The sequence below is a fragment of the Tachypleus tridentatus genome, chromosome 2 (assembly GCF_004210375.1).
Source record: "Tachypleus tridentatus isolate NWPU-2018 chromosome 2, ASM421037v1, whole genome shotgun sequence".
Classification (NCBI taxonomy): domain Eukaryota; kingdom Metazoa; phylum Arthropoda; class Merostomata; order Xiphosura; family Limulidae; genus Tachypleus; species Tachypleus tridentatus.
In genome coordinates, this window is record NC_134826.1 from 9,248,636 (window position 1) to 9,269,212 (window position 20,577).

The 20,577-nt window shown below is 36.9% G+C and overlaps 2 protein-coding genes across 2 annotated transcripts in view; both read left to right on the forward strand.

The window, feature by feature from the left end:
* The window catches only part of LOC143237813 (unconventional myosin-Ie-like), a 524,866-nt gene that overhangs the window by 392,338 nt on the left and 111,951 nt on the right, over positions 1-20,577 (forward strand). The gene's annotated exons all lie outside the window — the stretch shown is intronic.
* Positions 1-20,577, forward strand: part of Ih (hyperpolarization activated cyclic nucleotide gated potassium channel Ih) — an 80,464-nt gene that overhangs the window by 28,092 nt on the left and 31,795 nt on the right. The window contains exons 3-4 of the mRNA XM_076477422.1: positions 14,678-14,841; positions 19,070-19,344. Coding sequence (XP_076333537.1) covers positions 14,678-14,841; positions 19,070-19,344 — 439 coding nt within the window. The remainder of the gene's footprint in view (positions 1-14,677; positions 14,842-19,069; positions 19,345-20,577) is intronic.

Sequence of the window (20,577 nt, forward strand, 5' to 3'; positions counted from 1 at the left end):
TTATCAATTTTTTTCTTCCCTAGTGTCCATTTTGTAACTTATTAATTTTACTTTTTATCCTAGTGTCCATTTTGTAACTTATTAATTTTACTTTCTTCCCTAGTGTCCATTTTGTAACTTATTAATTTTACTTTTTATCCTAGTGTCCATTTTGTAACTTATTCTTTTTCTTTTTTTTAATCTTAGAAATCAATCAAAATAAACCTACCCCCTAAAGTTGTAAAAATAGAACGTTGGGTCTACTATTCAGTGCATTCCACAATTATTCAGAGTTGGTTTAGTTCTCTGAATTTTTTGTTACACTTTCGTGGTATCAGAAGTATATGTAGCTTTAACAAAAAACCCTAAACATTTATGGTTACTTTAGTTAGGGGTCGTATGAAAGTTTACCGAGTGTTTTATGAGTTTACTAATATAATAAACGCAACTCGTCGGACTGCAGATAAAAGGATATAGTACTCTTGTGGCGGCGGGCGTTGCTGGATGGTTACTCTCACAATAGTCTAGGAATATTTTACAGCACAAACAGTGACTGAAAATCACACAGAAACAGCTTCGATGTTGAGGGAAACCGACCTTTGACCTGAAAATATTTAGAGTCACTATTGCTGCTAACACTGAACTTTGGAACATAAGAATCTTTTTATCCCAAATTTAGGTTCAAAAACCATTGAAGATAATGATTTGTTTTTCGAAACCCGACACAAGTCACGTGCACAACTCAAGTTTCTTCCACTACATATCCATCTAACTGTTTTACACTTCAAGCGGTTATAGATTAAATGGAGCATGTTGTTACATGCGAAAACAGATTTGTATTTGGTCGTTAGAATGATTGTGATTAAACGTGGCGACACGAATATTAAGGAAGTGGCGGGTTTCCAAAACCTTTTTAATATAAAGTTCTCAACTTCTGTAATAAGTTTGCGTAAACACATCCAGTCCTGTGTGTTAAATGTGCATTTCTAAACCCACTTGTAAGTTATACGTAAACACACCCAGTCCTGTGTGTGAAGTCACATTTTACCATGTAAGTTCTGGAGACAAAGAGTGATTTATTTCTCCACATAAAAAAGTGCACAAGTCCTCATATTTACATGGATTTGTTCTATATAATTATGGTAATATTTTAATGGGTCTGTTCTGTATAAACATAGTAATGTTTCCATGGAATTATTCTATATAATTGTGGTACTGTTTCCACGGATCTGTTCCATATAATCATGGTAATGTTTCCATGGATCTGTTCTATATAATCATGGTAATGTTTCCATGGATCTGTTCGGAATAATTATGGTAATGTTTCCATGGATCTGTTCTGTATAATTGTAGTACTGTTTCCATGGGTCTGTTCTATATAATCATGGTAATGTTTCCATGGATCTGTTCTGTATAATTGTAGTACTGTTTCCATGGGTCTGTTCTATATAATCATGGTAATGTTTCCATGGATCTGTTCGGAATAATTATGGTAATGTTTCCATGGATCTGTTCTGTATAATTGTAGTACTGTTTCCATGGGTCTGTTCTATATAATCATGGTAATGTTTCCATGGATCTGTTCTATATAATCATGGTAATATTTCCATGGATCTGTTCTATATAATCATGGTAATGTTTCCATGGATCTGTTTGGAATAATTGTGGTAATATAATCACATGAATTTAGTTTTGAAGATTGGACTATAATATAGTTGTTAAAAAATATGGGTTTATCTTCAGATTTATATGTTATGCAGAATGTTGGCCGATTTGGAGAAAAAGGTATGGGGGAAACTTCTGTCTTATTGAACTTCAACACGCGCTAGCTGTCCCTAATTTTGAAGTGGTAGATTAGATGAAAAGCAGCTAGTAAACACCGTCCGCCGCCTGTTCTAAGAGTACTTTTTATCAACGAATAGTGCAGATTGAACGACACATTATAACGCTTTTGTGACTGAAAGAGCGAACGTGTTCGACGACGGGTTTTGATCACGCAGATTGCGAGAGTGAGTCTACCGCCCTAGCTACCAGGCCTAGGAAATAAGTTATGATAACTAAAATAAGGGTGTTTTTGTAGGTTTTAAAAATTCTGCTTTCACGGGAAAGTCCGCTAGTAATAAAGTATTATATACGTCTATTTCCTTCGATCGATGTCTCGAACACTCGTTACAAACAAAACAAACACCAGACTCTTTCTTTATACGCGCACGTGGAAAGTAACTAATATAGTTTTTTCCACGAATAGATTAAATGCATTTTTCTCGGAATATATAACGAAAACTCGAAGAATTTAATGCATAAAGTTATTCTTCGGTTAAATAGGAGGCTGTCCATTATAAGTTTATCACGGACAGTAAACTGAAGTTGAAATTCTGTTTATATATGTACTGTATTTCATGGAGAATCAACAGTTACGTTTTATTGAATGAAAAATGAATCTCACATCTAGATACTGACTCTAACTGAAGATCGTCATAACATGAACGAAACTTTATGTTATTTTGGTTTTTATCTGGTTCGTAAAATCCTCTGATCAGTGACATTTGTCTGTTTTATAACATTCACGTTTTCAGATGTTTTCTACTCACTGAGTATTCCTTTCTTTTGAGTACTGTGCAGATTAGACGATCGCAGATTAGTTTTGTTACAACCACTTCAATTGTTTAACACTCCTACGAAAAGTGGGGCCTAATAGGCCGCAGAGCAACTTGAAAGGTTATTAATATTAGGCTAATAATTTTGTATTTAAATGAAATTGCCATTTAAATCCATTAATGAATGGATTAACGAGATTCCCACTGTCCCTATCTACTATCTAGCGAAACCACAGCCAGGGGAACGGGCTTGGAGAAATCAGGACTAGAAACGTCTTTTCGTAGGAGTGTTAAAATTATTGAGAAGTAACGGAAATTTCTAAGATTTTCAGAAAACTCGAGACGGAAAAGTTTTTATCTGTAAGAAAAAGTAGTTTGGTAAAAAACGAATAAATAAAGTTGGGGTTTGAAAGCAAATTTCTACATTGTCTTTAATGGTTTTTGACCCTAAGTTTGGGAAAAAAAGATTGTGATGTTCCAATGTTTAGATGCCAGTAGTAGTAGCGACTCTATGCATCTTCAGGTCATATCGGGTTTCGATACTTGTGGTGGACAGAGCGCACATAGCTTATAGTTTAGTTTTGTGCTTAATTACAACCAACGAATAAATTAAAACTTTCACAATGTTTATTGTGGTTTACAAAACACCCCTGTCACCCCTGGGTCATTGTTGTATTTACTGATTGTTAACACTAACATCTGAGGCTCCATTCCACTTGTTTAACATAACACAGATATTAAATTGTGCATTGAAAAGAACAACAGAGTTTTACAAAATCAAATAACGAAAACAGCTTATGACACGATTTAGTCCTAACATAACAGTTACAATATTTAAACAGTGTGACACGTATTAGCCCTGACATAACAGTCACAATATTTAAAGAGTATGACACGTAGTAGCCCTAACATAACAGTCATAATATTTAAACAGTATGACACGTAGTAGCTTTAACATAACAGTCACAATATTTAAACAGTGTGACACGTAGTAGCCCTAACATAACAGTCATAATATTTAAACAGTGTGACACGTAGTAGCCCTAGCATAACAGTCATAATATTTAAACAGTGTGACACGTAGTAGCCCTAACATAACAGTCACAATATTTAAACAGTGTGACACGTAGTAGCCCTAACATAACAGTCATAATATTTAAACAGTATGACACGTAGTAGCTTTAACATAACAGTCACAACATTTAAACAGTGTGACACGTAGTACCCTAACATAACAGTCGCAATATTTAAACAATGTGACACGTAGTACCCTAACATAATAGTCACAATATTTAAACAGTGACACGTGGTAGCCCTAACATAACAGTTACAATATTTAAACAGTGTGACACGTAGTAGCTCTAACATAAGAGTCATAGTATTTAAACAGTGTGACACGTAGTAGCCCTAACATAGCAGTCACAATATTTAAACAGTGTGACACGTAGTAGTCCTAACATAACAGTCACAATATTTAAACAGTGTGACACGTAGTAGCCCTAACATAACAGTCACAATATTTAAACAGTGTGACACGTAGTAGCCCTAACATAACAGTCACAATATTTAAACAGTGTGACACGTAGTAGCCCTAACATAACAGTGACAATATTTAAACAGTGTAACAGCCCTAACATAACAGTCACAACATTAGAAGCCCTAACATAACAGTCACAACATTTAAACAGTGTGACACGTAGTAGCCCTAACATAACAGTCACAATATTTAAACAGTGTGACACGTAGTAGCCCTAGCATAACAGTCATAATATTTAAACAGTGTGACACGTAGTAGTCCTAACATAACAGTCGCAATATTTAAACAGTGTGACACGTAGTAGCTCTAACATAACAGTCGCAATATTTAAACAGTGTGACACGTAGTAGCCCTAACATAACAGTCACAATATTTAAACAGTGTGACACGTAGTAGCCCTAGCATAACAGTCATAATATTTAAACAGTGTGACATGTAGTAGCCCTAACATAACAGTCACAATATTTAAACAGTGTGACACGTAGTAGCCCTAACATAACAGTCATAATATTTAAACAGTATGACACGTAGTAGCTTTAACATAACAGTCACAACATTTAAACAGTGTGACACGTAGTACCCTAACATAACAGTCGCAATATTTAAACAATGTGACACGTAGTACCCTAACATAATAGTCACAATATTTAAACAGTGACACGTGGTAGCCCTAACATAACAGTTACAATATTTAAACAGTGTGACACGTAGTAGCTCTAACATAAGAGTCATAGTATTTAAACAGTGTGACACGTAGTAGCCCTAACATAACAGTCACAATATTTAAACAGTGTGACACGTAGTAGTCCTAACATAACAGTCACAATATTTAAACAGTGTGACACGTAGTAGCCCTAACATAACAGTCACAATATTTAAACAGTGTGACACGTAGTAGCCCTAACATAACAGTGACAATATTTAAACAGTGTGACATGTAGTAGCCCTAACATAACAGTCACAATATTTAAACAGTGTGACACCTAGAAGCCCTAACATAACAGTCATAATATTTAAACAGTGTGACACGTAGTAGCCCTAATATAACAGTCATAATATTTAAACAGTATGACACGTAGTAGCTTTAACATAACAGTCACAACATTTAAACAGTGTGACACGTAGTACCCTAACATAACAGTCGCAATATTTAAACAATGTGACACGTAGTAGCCCTAACATAACAGTCGCAATATTTAAACAATGTGACACGTAGTACCCTAACATAATAGTCACAATATTTAAACAGTGACACGTGGTAGCCTTAACATAACAGTCACAATATTTAAACAGTGTGACACGTGGTAGCTCTAACATAAGAGTCACAGTATTTAAACAGTGTGACACGTAGTAGCCCTAACATAACAGTCACAATATTTAAACAGTATGACACGTATCAGTACTAACATAACAGTCACAATATGTAAACAGTGTGACACTTATTAGTCCTAAGATAACAAAATGATTATTTAAATGCTGAACAATGCATTAACTATGCTATGGTGAGCTTAGGATTCGAACCCGAAATCTAGCATTATAAGTCATCTCGCCTGCCGCTGAGCCACCAAGACGTGTTGAGTTACATTTCTGTGATCAGAATACTAGCAACACAAATAAACTGGTCATCTGTTTCAAACAAACAAAGGTTTCCTCCTGCTCTTTGTGATTTTTATTGCTCGACCGTAGCCTTAAGTTCGAGTTCGAAACGTAGTTATATCAAATACGCTTCGCGATTTCAGCTGTGGGCGCGTTATAAGAGTAAAATTCATTACCTCTATTCCGTTAATTAAAAATTAAAGACAGCTACAAATGTTCTTTATGAAAATCATATTTATCTGTGTTGTCCATTGTGTAAATAAGACGTCTTTCAAGCGAAATAATAAGCAACCAATTTATGTCACGTGCCTTCTTGTTTCCTAGGTTACAGTTTTCTAGAAAGCTCGATATTTGCACTTCAAATCGATACTCTTTTTATTTTTCTGCTCATCAATGTATTCCTTGAAGGATAATAAATAAATCTATTCAGTTTTATTCTTTACACAAAGATACTCGTTACAATGTGTGTGCCTGTCCACCGCAGAGAATCGAACTCCCACATTTTACCGTCATAAGTCTGTAGACCTACCACTGACCAACTGGGGAATGGGCAAATAAATTAAACAACAAACAAATGAGACTTTCTATAGACCCAGCTTGTGGTCAGAAGGTCATAATAGTGAACTCTAAAGATCCAGCTGATGGTCAAAATGTCTTCATAGTGCACTCTAAAGACCCAGCTAGTGGTTAGAAGGTCATAATAGTGAACCCTAAATCCTCAGCTGGTGGTCAGAATGTCTTCATAGTGCACTCTAAAGACCCAGCCGGTTGTTAAAAATGTCTTCATAGCGCACTCTAAAGATCCAGCTGGTGGTCAAAATGTCTTCATAGTGCACTCTAAAGAACCAGCTGGTGGTCAAAATGTCTTTATAGTGCACCCTAAAGATCCAGCTGGTGGTCAAAATGTCTTCACAGTACACTCTAAAGACCAGCTCAAAATGTCTTCATAGTGCACTCTAAAGGTCCAGCTGGTGGTCATCAATGTGAACCTTAAATCCTCAGCTGGTTGTCAAAAGGTCATAATAATGAACTCTAAGTACTCAGCTGATGTAAAAAGGTCAATATAGTGAACTTAAAAACAGAATAGGTTATTAAATGACTATCACAGTAAGCTCTAAAGACTCAGCCGATGGTAAAATAATGTTATCATTAATTAAAAAACCAAACCTTTAGTGGGAACGTTATAACACTGAACTTCAAAAAAACAACAACATTGTACACTGCTGGGCTGGCCAGATCATGATGGAACCTCCTCCACTGTGTCATGTAGAAAATGTCTCCGGTGTGATCTCCTTATCGTGCCAGTAACGTTGGAAGCTATCTGGACCATCCAGGTTAAACTTTTTCTCATCAGAGAACAAAACCTTCAACCACTTTTCTACGTCCCATGTTTGATGCTTCTCAGCAAAGTTTAACCGAGCTGTTTCGTGGTGTGGAAGGAGGCGTTGCCTTTGAAAACGTTTACGGTTTTCAAAGTCTTTCTCTCGTAGATGCCGTCTTATTGTTCTTGAGCTGCATTCTGCGTCCGTAAGGGCCTTATACTGGTTCGACGATCGGCTGATGTCTTGCCGGACAACCCGTCAAATACTCCTTCTCAACGCTAGCGAAATTTTCTTTGGCCGACCACTTGAAATTCTCGTTCCGTATCTCTCAGGGTCTTTTAAGAAATTTGTAACAGCAGTTTTACTACGCCCAATCTCACCAGCGTTCAAACTCTGTCAACTTTTTAGCCTTTGCCATATCTTTATCCAATGTAACACAGGAGATGTTCACAACGCTAACGTTTGAACACAAATGACTAAATTTCGTTACGTGTTTACCGATTAACGCTTCGTTTCAGTATGGCCTTAAACTTCTGACCAGCTAGCATTTAGGCTAATTTCATAGTGTTCACATTTTCTCTATTAAACGCTAAAAAAGTTTTTTTATTTTTATTTTCCCTTTTCTTATTTTCATCTTTCGAAGCTCTACTCAAATAAGTGGTTGAGTTTAACAACGCAACATTCATATTTTTCTTTATGATCATTGGCCTTAAGAGTTTGGCCAGCAGTGTATACACAAGTCAGCACTCTCAACTGTAAGATCCGACAGATGGCGAATAATTCGTGTTAGGGAAAATATGATAGTTTCCATAAAAGTAATTGTTTCACTTAACGATGTCCAGTTTAATAATTTTGTTAAATGCGTTCTTATCAATGTATTTGATATTTTGCTTTATTTTATCGGACACTTAGCATATCTGGATGTCAATTTTTTATTATTTAACCCTTTTATAAATTCTAAAGATTATTTTTTGAAGTATTTATTCCACATCTTTCCACAATTTTATTTTCTCTAAAATAAAAGTACACCTAAGAAACTTTACGCGATTTATTTACTTCAGTTTTTTTTTGGTAATTTTGCGCAAAGCTACACGAGGGCTATCTGTGCTAGCCGTCCGTAATTTAGCAGTGTAAGACAAGAGGGAAGGCTGCTAGTCATCACTCCCTATCACCAATAGTAGGATTAACCGTCACATTATAACGCTCTCACGGCTGAAAGGGCGAGCATGTTTGGTGTGACAGGGATTCGAACCCACGACTCTCGGAGTACGAGTCGAGTACCTTAACCACCTGGCCATGCCGGACCATTTGCTTTAGAAAAAACACAAGTTACTTTGAAAGTTGAGTAATAAGTGTGTGTAAATAAAAGTAACAAAATTCACCGATAGGATTCATCAAAGACAAAATACTTTCTCAGTCGAGTCTAAAATCATCTGAAGTCCCTGCTTCCAGATATATTTCGTCCACGTAGAAACACGCTGACTAAACAAACATTGAGGAGTGCATCGTCAGTTCGTTGTTTAACATTAATCAAACCTTTGAACAGAAAAAAAGTTTTTCTTTTTCTTGTAAGCTTCAAGAGAGTTTTCTTTGGTGGTAATCTCGATCTTTAACTGTTCGTTGACTACGAGGAACTAAGTTCATGACTCTTTATATCGGACTTCTAAGCAGTCTGTTGTAACATCTGATATTTATAGCCTAAACTGTTTTAATCTTGAGCGCTACTGTGCTGGGCTGTTGGATCTAGTCATGATGTAACATGAAGCTGACTGTCTTTGCGACTGTGCTAACTTGAGTAGCTGTGGTATATCAATCAGAATCATATTGATTTATGACAGACAAAACTCAGTTGAAAAGATGATGCTCGTTTTGTAGCTGCAAGTGTATTATGGGAGTGTTAAAACCATTTCCTGTATGATATTGGATGGGTAATTTGTCCACCCAGCTTTCATAGCTATTTCAAATATCCTAGTGTTACTACAAAAATTAATGCAAACTGTTTACATAATGTAGTTCTATTTTAAAGTTTATTAGTTTAAAACAATAGCATAAAATAAACAAATTTGTATAGTAAATCCTGTCTTATTTAATTAGATAATGAACTATCTTTTCAAAATTCACAGTCTCAGTTCTTGTATGTCATCTGATGATGCCAGGTAAACCTGGTGAAACGTTGTATATCTACACACAGTCTTAGTTCTTGTATGTAACCTGATGATGTCAGGTAAACCTGGCGAAACGTTGTATATCCACACACAGTCTCAGTTCTTGTATGTCACCTGATGATATCAGGTAAACCTGGCGAAACGTTGTATATCTACACACAGTCTCAGTTCTTGTATGTCATCTGATGATGCCAGGTAAACCTGGCGAAACGTTGTATATCCACACATAATATCAGTTCTTGTAGTCACCTGATGATGTCAGATAAACCTGGTGAAACGTTGTATATCTACACACAGTCTCAGTTCTTGTGTGTCACCTGATGATGTCAGATAAATCTGGTGAAACGTTGCGAATAAAATAATCAAACCGTTTTACAACGAGCAAAAACTTGTATAAAACCATGTTTTAATTTGTCATAATAATAGCTTTGTTCTTTTCATCAACGAAAATAAAGAATTCGATTCCCATCGGTGGACATAGTAGGTAGCCCGACATGGCTTTGTTATAATAAACCCAAACACACACTCATCAACATGAAGTTATTTCTTTCAGACAATATGTAGTTTCACTTAAAACTACTTTACTACCTTAATATCAATTAATTTTATTAAAACTGTTTTTATATTTATTGTACCGACATCCATATACAACACGTTTTTGTTTTTGTTTTTAAATAAGACCATAATGAATGTGAGGTAATGTTAACCTGTGTAGAAAGGACTTGGTTCAGAACCAAGTGACAACATCAGAAAGTTATTTCATGGTGTTTGATGTTCTAGTCATGCCTACTTTATAGAAATGAGATCTGCATTACTTGATGGCCTTTGGTGTTTTCAATCAGAAAACATGTATAATAAAATGAACAGAATTCACAAGCATCCATTTTATGGAAGGGATCGTCTTTTACCATTAACATCCTTGTTAGGAAAGGGATTGTACATTACATCAGGATCCTTGTTAGGAAAGGGATTGTACATTACATCAGGATCCTTGTTAGGAAAGGGATTGAGCATTACATCAGAATTCTTGTTGGGAAAGGGATTTACATTACCATAAGAATCCTTGTTAGGAAAGGGATTAATCATTACATCAGAATCCTTGTTAGGAAAAGGATTAAACATTACATCAGAATCCTTGTTAGGAAAGGGATTGAACATTACATCAGATTCCTTGCTAGGAAAGGGATTGAACATCACATCAGATTCCTTGCTAGGAAAGGGATTGGACATTACCATCAGAATCCTTGTTAGGAAAGGGTTTATACATTACATCAGAATCCTTGTTAGGAAAGGGATTGAACATTACATCAGAATCCTTGTTAGGAAAGGGATTGAACATTACATCAGTATCCTTGTTAGGAAAGGGATTGTACATTACATCAGAATCCTTGTTAGGAAAGGGATTGAACATTACATCAGAATCCTTGTTAGGAAAGGGATTGAACATTACATCAGATTCCTTGTTAGGAAAGGGATTGAACATTACATCAGATTCCTTGCTAGGAAAGGGATTGAACATTACATCAGAATCTTTGTTAGGAAAGGGATTGAACATTACATCAGAATCCTTGTTAGGAAAGGGATTGTACATTACATCAGAATCCTTGTTAGGAAAGGGATTAAACATTACATCAGAATCCTTGTTAGGAAAGGGATTATACATTACATCAGAATCCTTGTTAGGAAAGGTATTAAACATAACATGAGAATTCTTGTTAGGAAAGGGATTGTATATTACATCAGAATCCTTGCTAGGAAAGGGATTGAACATTACATCAGAATCCTTGTTAGGAAAGGGATTGTATATTACCATGAACATTCATATTAGAAAAGGAATTGCATGTAACCAGTATTTTTTGTTGTTGTTGTTTACATTCTGATCGCCAATAATTAAGCTAAAATACAGTAACCTTTAATGTCGACAATTCAGTGGTTACATTGACCATAATGTAAAACAATTTACGGTGAAAGTTCTGTTAAGATATAATAAATCATTAGTTCGGGAACGCTTGACCATAATCCTAGTAATACCTCACATGGTTTGTCAGCTGAGGTTTAGACTTCTTTTGTTCTGATCAATACATGATTATTAATACAGTAATATCAATACGATTAAAAAAGCTATATAAATAGTGAAATTGAAAAACGAATGTTAGTATATCATCTAATAAAATTAAATAAGTTGATGAAGTAGAAAGGGGAATTCTATTGAAACTATATTTTGTTGTGACCCTGATTTGTTGCTGTGGTCACTTGGACTATTTTCGTTGACTTCCAAGTCACGCTTAGTCAAACTAGAATAGGAAATGAACAGAAAGTTTCTTTCTTTACAGTTGGTTTGTTGAAATCTAGGCCCGGCTTTATCAAGTGGTTATGGCGCTCGACCCCTAAGGGTTGCCTGTACGAATTCCCGTCACATCAGACAAGCTCTCTCTTTCAGACGTGGGGGCGTTATAACGTGACGATTAATCACACTATTCCTTGGTAAAAGAGTAGCTCAAGAGTTGGCAATGGGTGGTGATAACTAGCTGCTTTCCCTCTAGTCTTACACTTCTAAACTATGGACGACTAGCGCAGATAGCTCTCTTATAGCTTTGCGCGAAATTCAAAACAAACAAACAAACAATATTTTTTGTAATCTAGATTTCACCATGAACTTGTAATGAAATTAATTTAGGAGGTGGGTGTTACCAGCGCTAAGTTCTAACCTCTACCCCTACCCTCCCACTCCGGAAGCTATAGAAACTAATACTTCCCGAGATTCTACAAGGATTAATTCACTTCCTGATAAAAGTCCTAATCGCATGTTGCCATGACAACAAAATACAACTTCCAGCACTTGATATACGTAGCACATCCGGTAGATTTCCTCTCGTCAACCTGACGTGATGTCATTCTGACGTATATAGTAATGACTTCTTGTTGTTGTATCTTATCTAAGATCTGTGTTAAATATTTGGAAAAAGAGGAAATGGAGCTTTTGGTTTAAGACTTTCCGGATTTATCTCAGCAACAGTTACGATAATTGTGTTAATTATAATTGTATTTGTTGTCACTGTGTTAAAATATAAATATATGTGTTCTTCTTATCGGGCTGTTTGCTGAGTCCACCGACGGGAATCGAACACCTGATTTTAACGTTGTAGATCCGTGGATTTACCGCTGTACCGGCGGGGACACATAAATATGAACAATTACATGTAAAAAAAAACACAAGTCTGTTTTTATTATGTGTGTTTCTTTAGAATATTTGCGCAAAACTACACTAGGGCTATCTGCGCTATCCATCCCTAATTTAGCAGTGTAGGACTAGAGAAAGGCAGTCAGTCATCACCCCACACCGCCAACTCTTGAGCTACTTTTTACCAACGAATAGTGGGATTATATTACATTATATTATATTATATTATATTATAACGCCCCACACGCACAAAGTTGAAAGGGGCGATCATGTTTGGCGTTATAGGGATTCGAACTTGCGATTCTCAGGTTGCGAGTCGAGTGCTCTAACCACCTAGACATGTCGGAAACACAACTTTGTAATCTCAATGAAAACCGCATCCAAAATCTAGAAAGCAAAATGAATTTGTTGGAACGTTTCAGAAAATTGTGTAAGAGTTATATTTGATTTATACTGGTAAGGAATGCATGACGTGTGTGGTAAAAATAGTTTCTAAAGGTACAGAGCGAGCGGTTCGATGAGTGATAACATTCTATAACGGTAAAGAACGTGGTATGTGTCTCATAAGTAAAACACGAACAGCCGAAACTGTAGTCCCACTGTATGTTTACACGAAATATTACTAACTTTCAAGTACAGCTTTTGAATAACAAGCTTTATTATTCTTATTGAAGAAAAAACAAACCGAGTGCCTAATTATGACTCATGATAACTCGTTCATAAGCTTAAAGACTTAAGCACTTAAATACTGAGTTCGATCGTTGCAATGAGGACATTACAGATAATCCTTTGCGCTTAGCGCGAACATTAAGCAGACGAAAACCCGAAAGCTTTTTACTCGAAAGTTCTAAAAGGCTTAAAGTTTGGGGTTAAATATTTGAAAAGATCTAAATCGTAATTGTTACAAAATAAACAGCTATAAAACAGGATATTTTAAACAACGCATCAATTAAACTATAGTTGCGAGAAGATAAAGTATTTACTTACAAGCGGATAAAATCACGAATATCACCTCCTTTATTAACGATTGTTTGTTTGTTCAGAACATTCAGCCGTTAGGGCTATCTGCACGAGCTTTTCCTAAGTTTACGCAGAAGGACTGGAGGGAAAAAGAGCTTGTGAACAGCATACATACGTAGCTCACTCTTGAACTATTACAATCAAATAGCGGGATTTGAATGTCACTCTCATAACGCACTTACACCCTTTAATTATGGAGTGCAGTTTTAAGGGATCGGGACGTGAAAGACGAACTTTCGGATTCATAGTCCGTTAGGACTTGCTCAGCCCTTTATTTTATGAATCTTCACATAAACAAAAGAAGCATTATATTAAATATGTTTCTCTTCTAGTTACCCTTTCAAATTTTAAATCTTGTTTTTACGGTTCATTATATCTATTTTTAACCATTTTCTTCCAGTTTAAATTTGTTCACCGAAAATTCAGTACCTTTTATGTTTCACTACACCGTGGAAGTCGCTTACAGTTAAACCACCTGTAAGTTACTTTACGTCTTAGCTGAAAGTCCAGTTGCTAAGTCTCTAAAAGGTAATTGCGAATCCCCGCTTACTTCCTCAAAAAATCACACGGAGGTTACAAGTCGTAAACACCAAATTAGGATTATTTCAAGTCGTACAGATTATTTGTAGCTTTGTAGTAATTAAACAAATATATATATATTTTTTTTACAGTAAAACATAGGAAAGATTACAACCGTATTAGTTTCATATCAATATTGGCAGGTTTAAACTTGTATACATGGTGTTGACATAAATTATAAAAAATACCCATGATACAAAATTAGTGTATGTTTTGGATTAATATTTAAAAGGATGCGCTCGAAGCAACACAGAAATGGGAAAATATACTTTTCCACAGATAATATTTTCAGATAAATTATTAATTAGAAGCTTCTGGTGCACGTGATAAAAATGTCATTGAAGTACTTGTTTATTTATCGATACAAAAAGTAACACAATGGACTGTGTTAATCCCCAACCCGTTATAAATAAAGGTGTTTAGTGTTCAGACCACTTTAACGGAATTAGTTATATTTCCTCTTTTTATTACTATACACGAACTAGAAATCACAAATCAACGAGTACAACAAGGTAAGCTTAGTTCACGTTAGGCCTATTTTGTTCAAAGCACTGTGGTTTTTGTATGTTTTTGGTACATATTTTCAGAGGCGTAAAGTTACCATTATTTTTATTCTACTGTCGTGACACCATATGATATAATATGTACAATAATGTTATCAGTAGTGATATATTTCACCGTTTCGTTTTTCTTCCACCAAGATTCTACTGGGACCTTTGTATGTTGTTTTTCCTGGTCGCAAACATCATTGTTCTTCCAGTGGCTATTTCCTTCTTCAACGATGACCTTTCAGCTCACTGGATTGCTTTCAACTGTCTTTCGGACACCATATTTCTTTTAGACATTGTTGTAAATTTTCGAACAGGTGAGTAACCGTTATTTTAATAATGGGAAAATGCTTGGAGCACGTGGAGAGTGACGTAACACTTTACTTGTGTATGAGTGAGTCGCCAGAATAACTGAACAACTGTTTAGAAATCACAATTTGTCAAACATATTTAACTATAGGTCACGTAACTTAGATGGTTTGGCGTAATTATAGTGAAAGGAGAGTGCGGCAGGTGTAATCACACCCCTTAAAAGGTGTAAAAACAGCCCCATTCAAACCCACCATTTTTTTATGAAAAGTACAAAACATTTTAAAGCAGGCCTGACTCACGACCCCCACCGCATACGGCTTTGCTACTTTTTCCCTTGAAAGGTATTCCCTCTTTTATCGACCTTTGCCCTTATATAATCAAAAAGATGTGTAATGTAAAACAAGAGGTTAATCAAGGATGTAAACAAAATTAGCATATCACGTGTCAGGATGGTGTATACACTGTATCAGGACGTTGTATACACTGTATCAGGGCGTTGTATACACTGTGTCAGGACGTTGTATACACTGTATCAGGGCGTTGTATACACTGTATCAGGACGTTGTATACACTGTATCAGGACGGTGTATACACTGTATCAGGACGTTGTATACACTGTATCAGGGCGTTGTATACACTGTGTCAGGACGTTGTATACACTGTATCAGGGCGTTGTATACACTGTATCAGGATGGTGTATACACTGTATCAGGATGGTGTATACACAGTATCAGGATGGTGTATACACTGTATCAGGATGGTGTATACACTGTGTCAGGACGTTGTATACACTGTGTCAGGATGGTGTATACACTGTGTCAGGACGTTGTATACACTGTATCAGGGCGTTGTATACACTGTGTCAGGACGTTGTATACACTGTATCAGGATGGTGTATACACTGTATCAGGGCGTTGTATACACTGTATCAGGGCGTTGTATACACTGTGTCAGGACGTTGTATACACTGTATCAGGATGGTGTATACACTGTATCAGGACGTTGTATACACTGTATCAGGACGTTGTATACACTGTATCAGGATGGTGTATACACTGTATCAGGGCGTTGTATACACTGTGTCAGGACGTTGTATACACTGTATCAGGATGGTGTATACACTGTATCAGGATGGTGTATACACTGTATCAGGATGGTGTATACACTGTATCAGGACGTTGTATACACTGTATCAGGGCGTTGTATACACTGTATCAGGATGGTGTATACACTGTGTCAGGACGTTGTATACACTGTGTCAGGATGGTGTATACACTGTGTCAGGACGTTGTATACACTGTGTCAGGATGGTGTATACACTGTGTCAGGACGTTGTATATACTGTATCAGGATGGTGTATACACTGTATCAGGGCGTTGTATACACTGTATCAGGATGGTGTATACACTGTATCAGGGCGTTGTATACACTGTGTCAGGACGTTGTATACACTGTATTAGGATGGTGTATACACTGTATCAGGACGTTGTATACACTGTGTCAGGACGTTCTATACACTGTATCAGGATGGTGTATACACTGTGTCAGGACGTTGTATACACTGTGTTAGGATGGTGTATACACTGTATCAGGATGGTGTATACACTGTATCAGGGCGTTGTATACACTGTGTCAGGAAGTTGTATACACTGTATCAGGATGGTGTATACACTGTATCAGGACGTTGTATACACTGTGTCAGGACGTTGTATACACTGTGTCAGGACGTTGTATACACTGTATCAGGATGGTGTATACACTGTATCAGGACGTTGTGTACACTGTATCAGGATGGTGTATACACTGTATCAGGACGTTGTATACACTGTGTCAGGACGTTGTATACACTGTATCAGGGCGTTGTATACACTGTGTCAGGACGTTGTATACACTGTATCAGGATGGTGTATACACTGTGTCAGGACGTTGTATACACTGTGTCAGGATGGTGTATACACTGTATCAGGATGGTGTATACACTGTATCAGGGCGTTGTATACACTGTATCAGGATGGTGTATACACTATATCAGGGCGTTGTATACACTGTGTCAGGACGTTGTATACACTGTGTCAGGATGGTGTATACACTGTATCAGGGCGTTGTGTACACTGTGTCAGGACGTTGTATACACTGTGTCAGGATGGTGTATACACTGTATCAGGGCGTTGTATACACTGTGTCAGGACGTTGTATACACTGTATCAGGATGGTGCATACACTGTATCAGGGCGTTGTATACACTGTGTCAGGACGTTGTATACACTGTATCAGGACGTTGTATACACTGTGTCAGGACGTTGTATACACTGTGTCAGGATGGTGTATACACTGTATCAGGGCGTTGTATACACTGTGTCAGGACGTTGTATACACTGTATCAGGATGGTGTATACACTGTATCAGGACGTTGTATACACTGTGTCAGGACGTTGTATACACTGTATCAGGACGTTGTATACACTGTATCAGGATGGTGTATACACTGTATCAGGGCGTTGTATACACTGTGTCAGGACGTTGTATACACTGTGTCAGGACGTTGTATACACTGTATCAGGATGGTGTATACACTGTATCAGGATGGTGTATACACTGTATCAGGACGTTGTATACACTGTGTCAGGACGTTGTATACACTGTATCAGGGCGTTGTATACACTGTGTCAGGACGTTGTATACACTGTATCAGGATGGTGTATACACTGTGTCAGGACGTTGTATACACTGTATCAGGATGGTGTATACACTGTGTCAGGACGTTGTATACACTGTGTCAGGATGGTGTATACACTGTATCAGGACGTTGTATACACTGTATCAGGATGGTGTATACACTGTATCAGGGCGTTGTATACACTGTATCAGGATGGTGTATACACTGTATCAGGGCGTTGTATACACTGTGTCAGGACGTTGTATACACTGTATCAGGATGGTGTATACACTGTGTCAGGACGTTGTATACACTGTGTCAGGATGGTGTATACACTGTGTCAGGACGTTGTATACACTGTGTCAGGATGGTGTATACACTGTATCAGGACGTTGTATACACTGTATCAGGATGGTGTATACACTGTATCAGGGCGTTGTATACACTGTATCAGGATGGTGTATACACTGTATCAGGGCGTTGTATACACTGTGTCAGGACGTTGTATACACTGTATCAGGATGGTGTATACACTGTGTCAGGACGTTGTATACACTGTGTCAGGATGGTGTATACACTGTATCAGGATGGTGTATACACTGTATCAGGACGTTGTATACACTGTGTCAGGACGTTGTATACACTGTGTCAGGATGGTGTATACACTGTGTCAGGATGGTGTATACACTGTATCAGGACGTTGTATACACTGTATCAGGATGGTGTATACACTGTGTCAGGGCGTTGTATACACTGTGTCAGGACGTTGTATACACTGTGTCAGGATGGTGTATACACTGTATCAGGGCGTTGTATACACTGTGTCAGGACGTTGTATACACTGTATCAGGACGTTGTATACACTGTGTCAGGACGTTGTATACACTGTGTCAGGGCGTTGTATCCACTATATCAAGACGTTTTGTCCACTGTGACAGGCCATTGTATCCACTATATCAGGGCATATTATTCACTACGTAAGGTCATAGTATCCACTATATTAAGACGTTGTACCCACACCTATATCAAGATCTTACATTATATCCACTGTATCAGGACGTTCTATCCACTATATCAGGACGTCTAAAGTATGCACACTACGCAGTCTAAGTAAAAACACGTATTACAAGTCTGTACTGGTTTAATATCAATATTTATTGTAATTTGTAAAATTGTAAAAATGTATGTTAATTATGTTGAGACAGTTTTGATGTATTTAAACAGTTTAAGTAAAACATTATAATCACAACATACGTAGATTATTATTTGAAATATATTTTTACTGCATTGTTGATGTAATGCTGTAAATATTATTACGTACAACTTCAACGTATTCAGTCTTAATTCGTGTTAGTAGTTTTACCGCTGCGATTCTATATTAGTTGGTAGGTGTATCTTTAATAAATAATGTATTTTTACATAATTATCTCGTCAGGGCCGCGTAGTGTAATACAGATAGTCGTGAAATATATTCATACATCAGGTACGCATGTACATTATTTTTTGCAATGGTAAAAGGTTTTAAGTATTTTTGGTCAATATAAAATTTATGTAGCGCCCTCTTTCGTTTCTCCTAGGAATAATGAATCGAGACAATTCGGAGCAGGTGATTCTAGACCCGAAACTAATAGCTAGGTATTACATTCGGACTTGGTTCTTCCTTGATCTTATAAGCTCAATTCCTTTGGACTACATTTTCCTCATCTTTAACCAGGACTATGGTGACAATTTTCAACTCTTTCACGCTGGCCGAGCACTACGGATATTACGCCTCGTCAAGATGCTAAGTTTGTTAAGGCTGCTCCGAGTGTCAAGATTGGTGCGGTATGTGAGCCAATGGGAAGAGGTTTACGTATGTTAACCAATCATTTTACATAATTACTAAATGTAGCGTGAAAATGTTTGTTTCTTTCTTGTAAAGCACAAAGATACATAATTAGCCATCTGTGCTCTGCCAAAAGCAATTATCGAAACTCCGTTTCTAACGTTATAAGCCCTCACACTTACAGCTGAGCCACAAAGGACCTAGTATCAAATGTTAGTCAACATGAATCGCATTATTCTTTTGTTCCTCGCTTTAATTTTAATGTAAATAGAAATTTTACAAAAAAAAAACAAATGTTTTACATTTAACTATGTAACACAAATTTTGTTCCTGGATATTTTGTGTTATTTCTCATTGCTTATGTTGTAAAAGTACAGAAAATGGCCATTATTGGTTTCAAACTTTGCTTTTGTGACGTGGATAATGAAATTTAGAAACTAACCTATTTTCTATGTAAAAACGGGCAAATTTGCACATTTACATTCACACAAGGTCTGAATAAAACAACGTATGAATCAAGATTTCCATGTATTTATACTAAAGTTATACAAAAATGTCTAGAAGCAAGTAGTTTTTCAAGATTTGCGACTGTAATGTGAATCACTTTCATGTATCAACCCCCAAATATAGTCTTCCATCTTGTTTTCGTTATACACTCCTTGGTAGCGGCGTTCAAAGTCCAGTATATCTTGGTGGAAGCGCTCGCCTTGCTCCTCTGAGTATGCTCCCATGTTCTCCTTGAATTTATCAAGATGAGCGTCAAGGATATGGACTTTCAGGGACATCCTGCAGCCCATTTTGCCGTAGTTCTTCACCAGAGCCTCAACCAGTTCCACATAATTTTCAGCCTTGTGATTGCCCAAGAAGACCCGAACCACTGCGACAAAGCTGTTTCAAGCTTTTTTTCTCTTCCTACTGAGTTTCGTTGGGAATTCTTTGCACTCCAGGATCTTCTTTATTTGTGGTCCAACGAAGACACCAGCTTTGACCTTTGCCTCAGACAACTTAGGGAAGAAGTCTCGAAGGTACTTGAAGACTACAGACTCCTTATAAATAGCTGTGACAAATTATTCCATGAGACCCAATTTTATGTGCAATAGTGGGAACAACACCTTCTGGAAATCCACTAGTGGTTCAGACTTGACATTGTGCCTCCCCACAGAGAACTCTGTCTATTGTAACCAGTGCTTCCTGTTGTAGTGCACTGCTGTGTTCCTGTTTTCTTAAAGGCATAGATAATAGGGAAACTTGGTAAAGCCT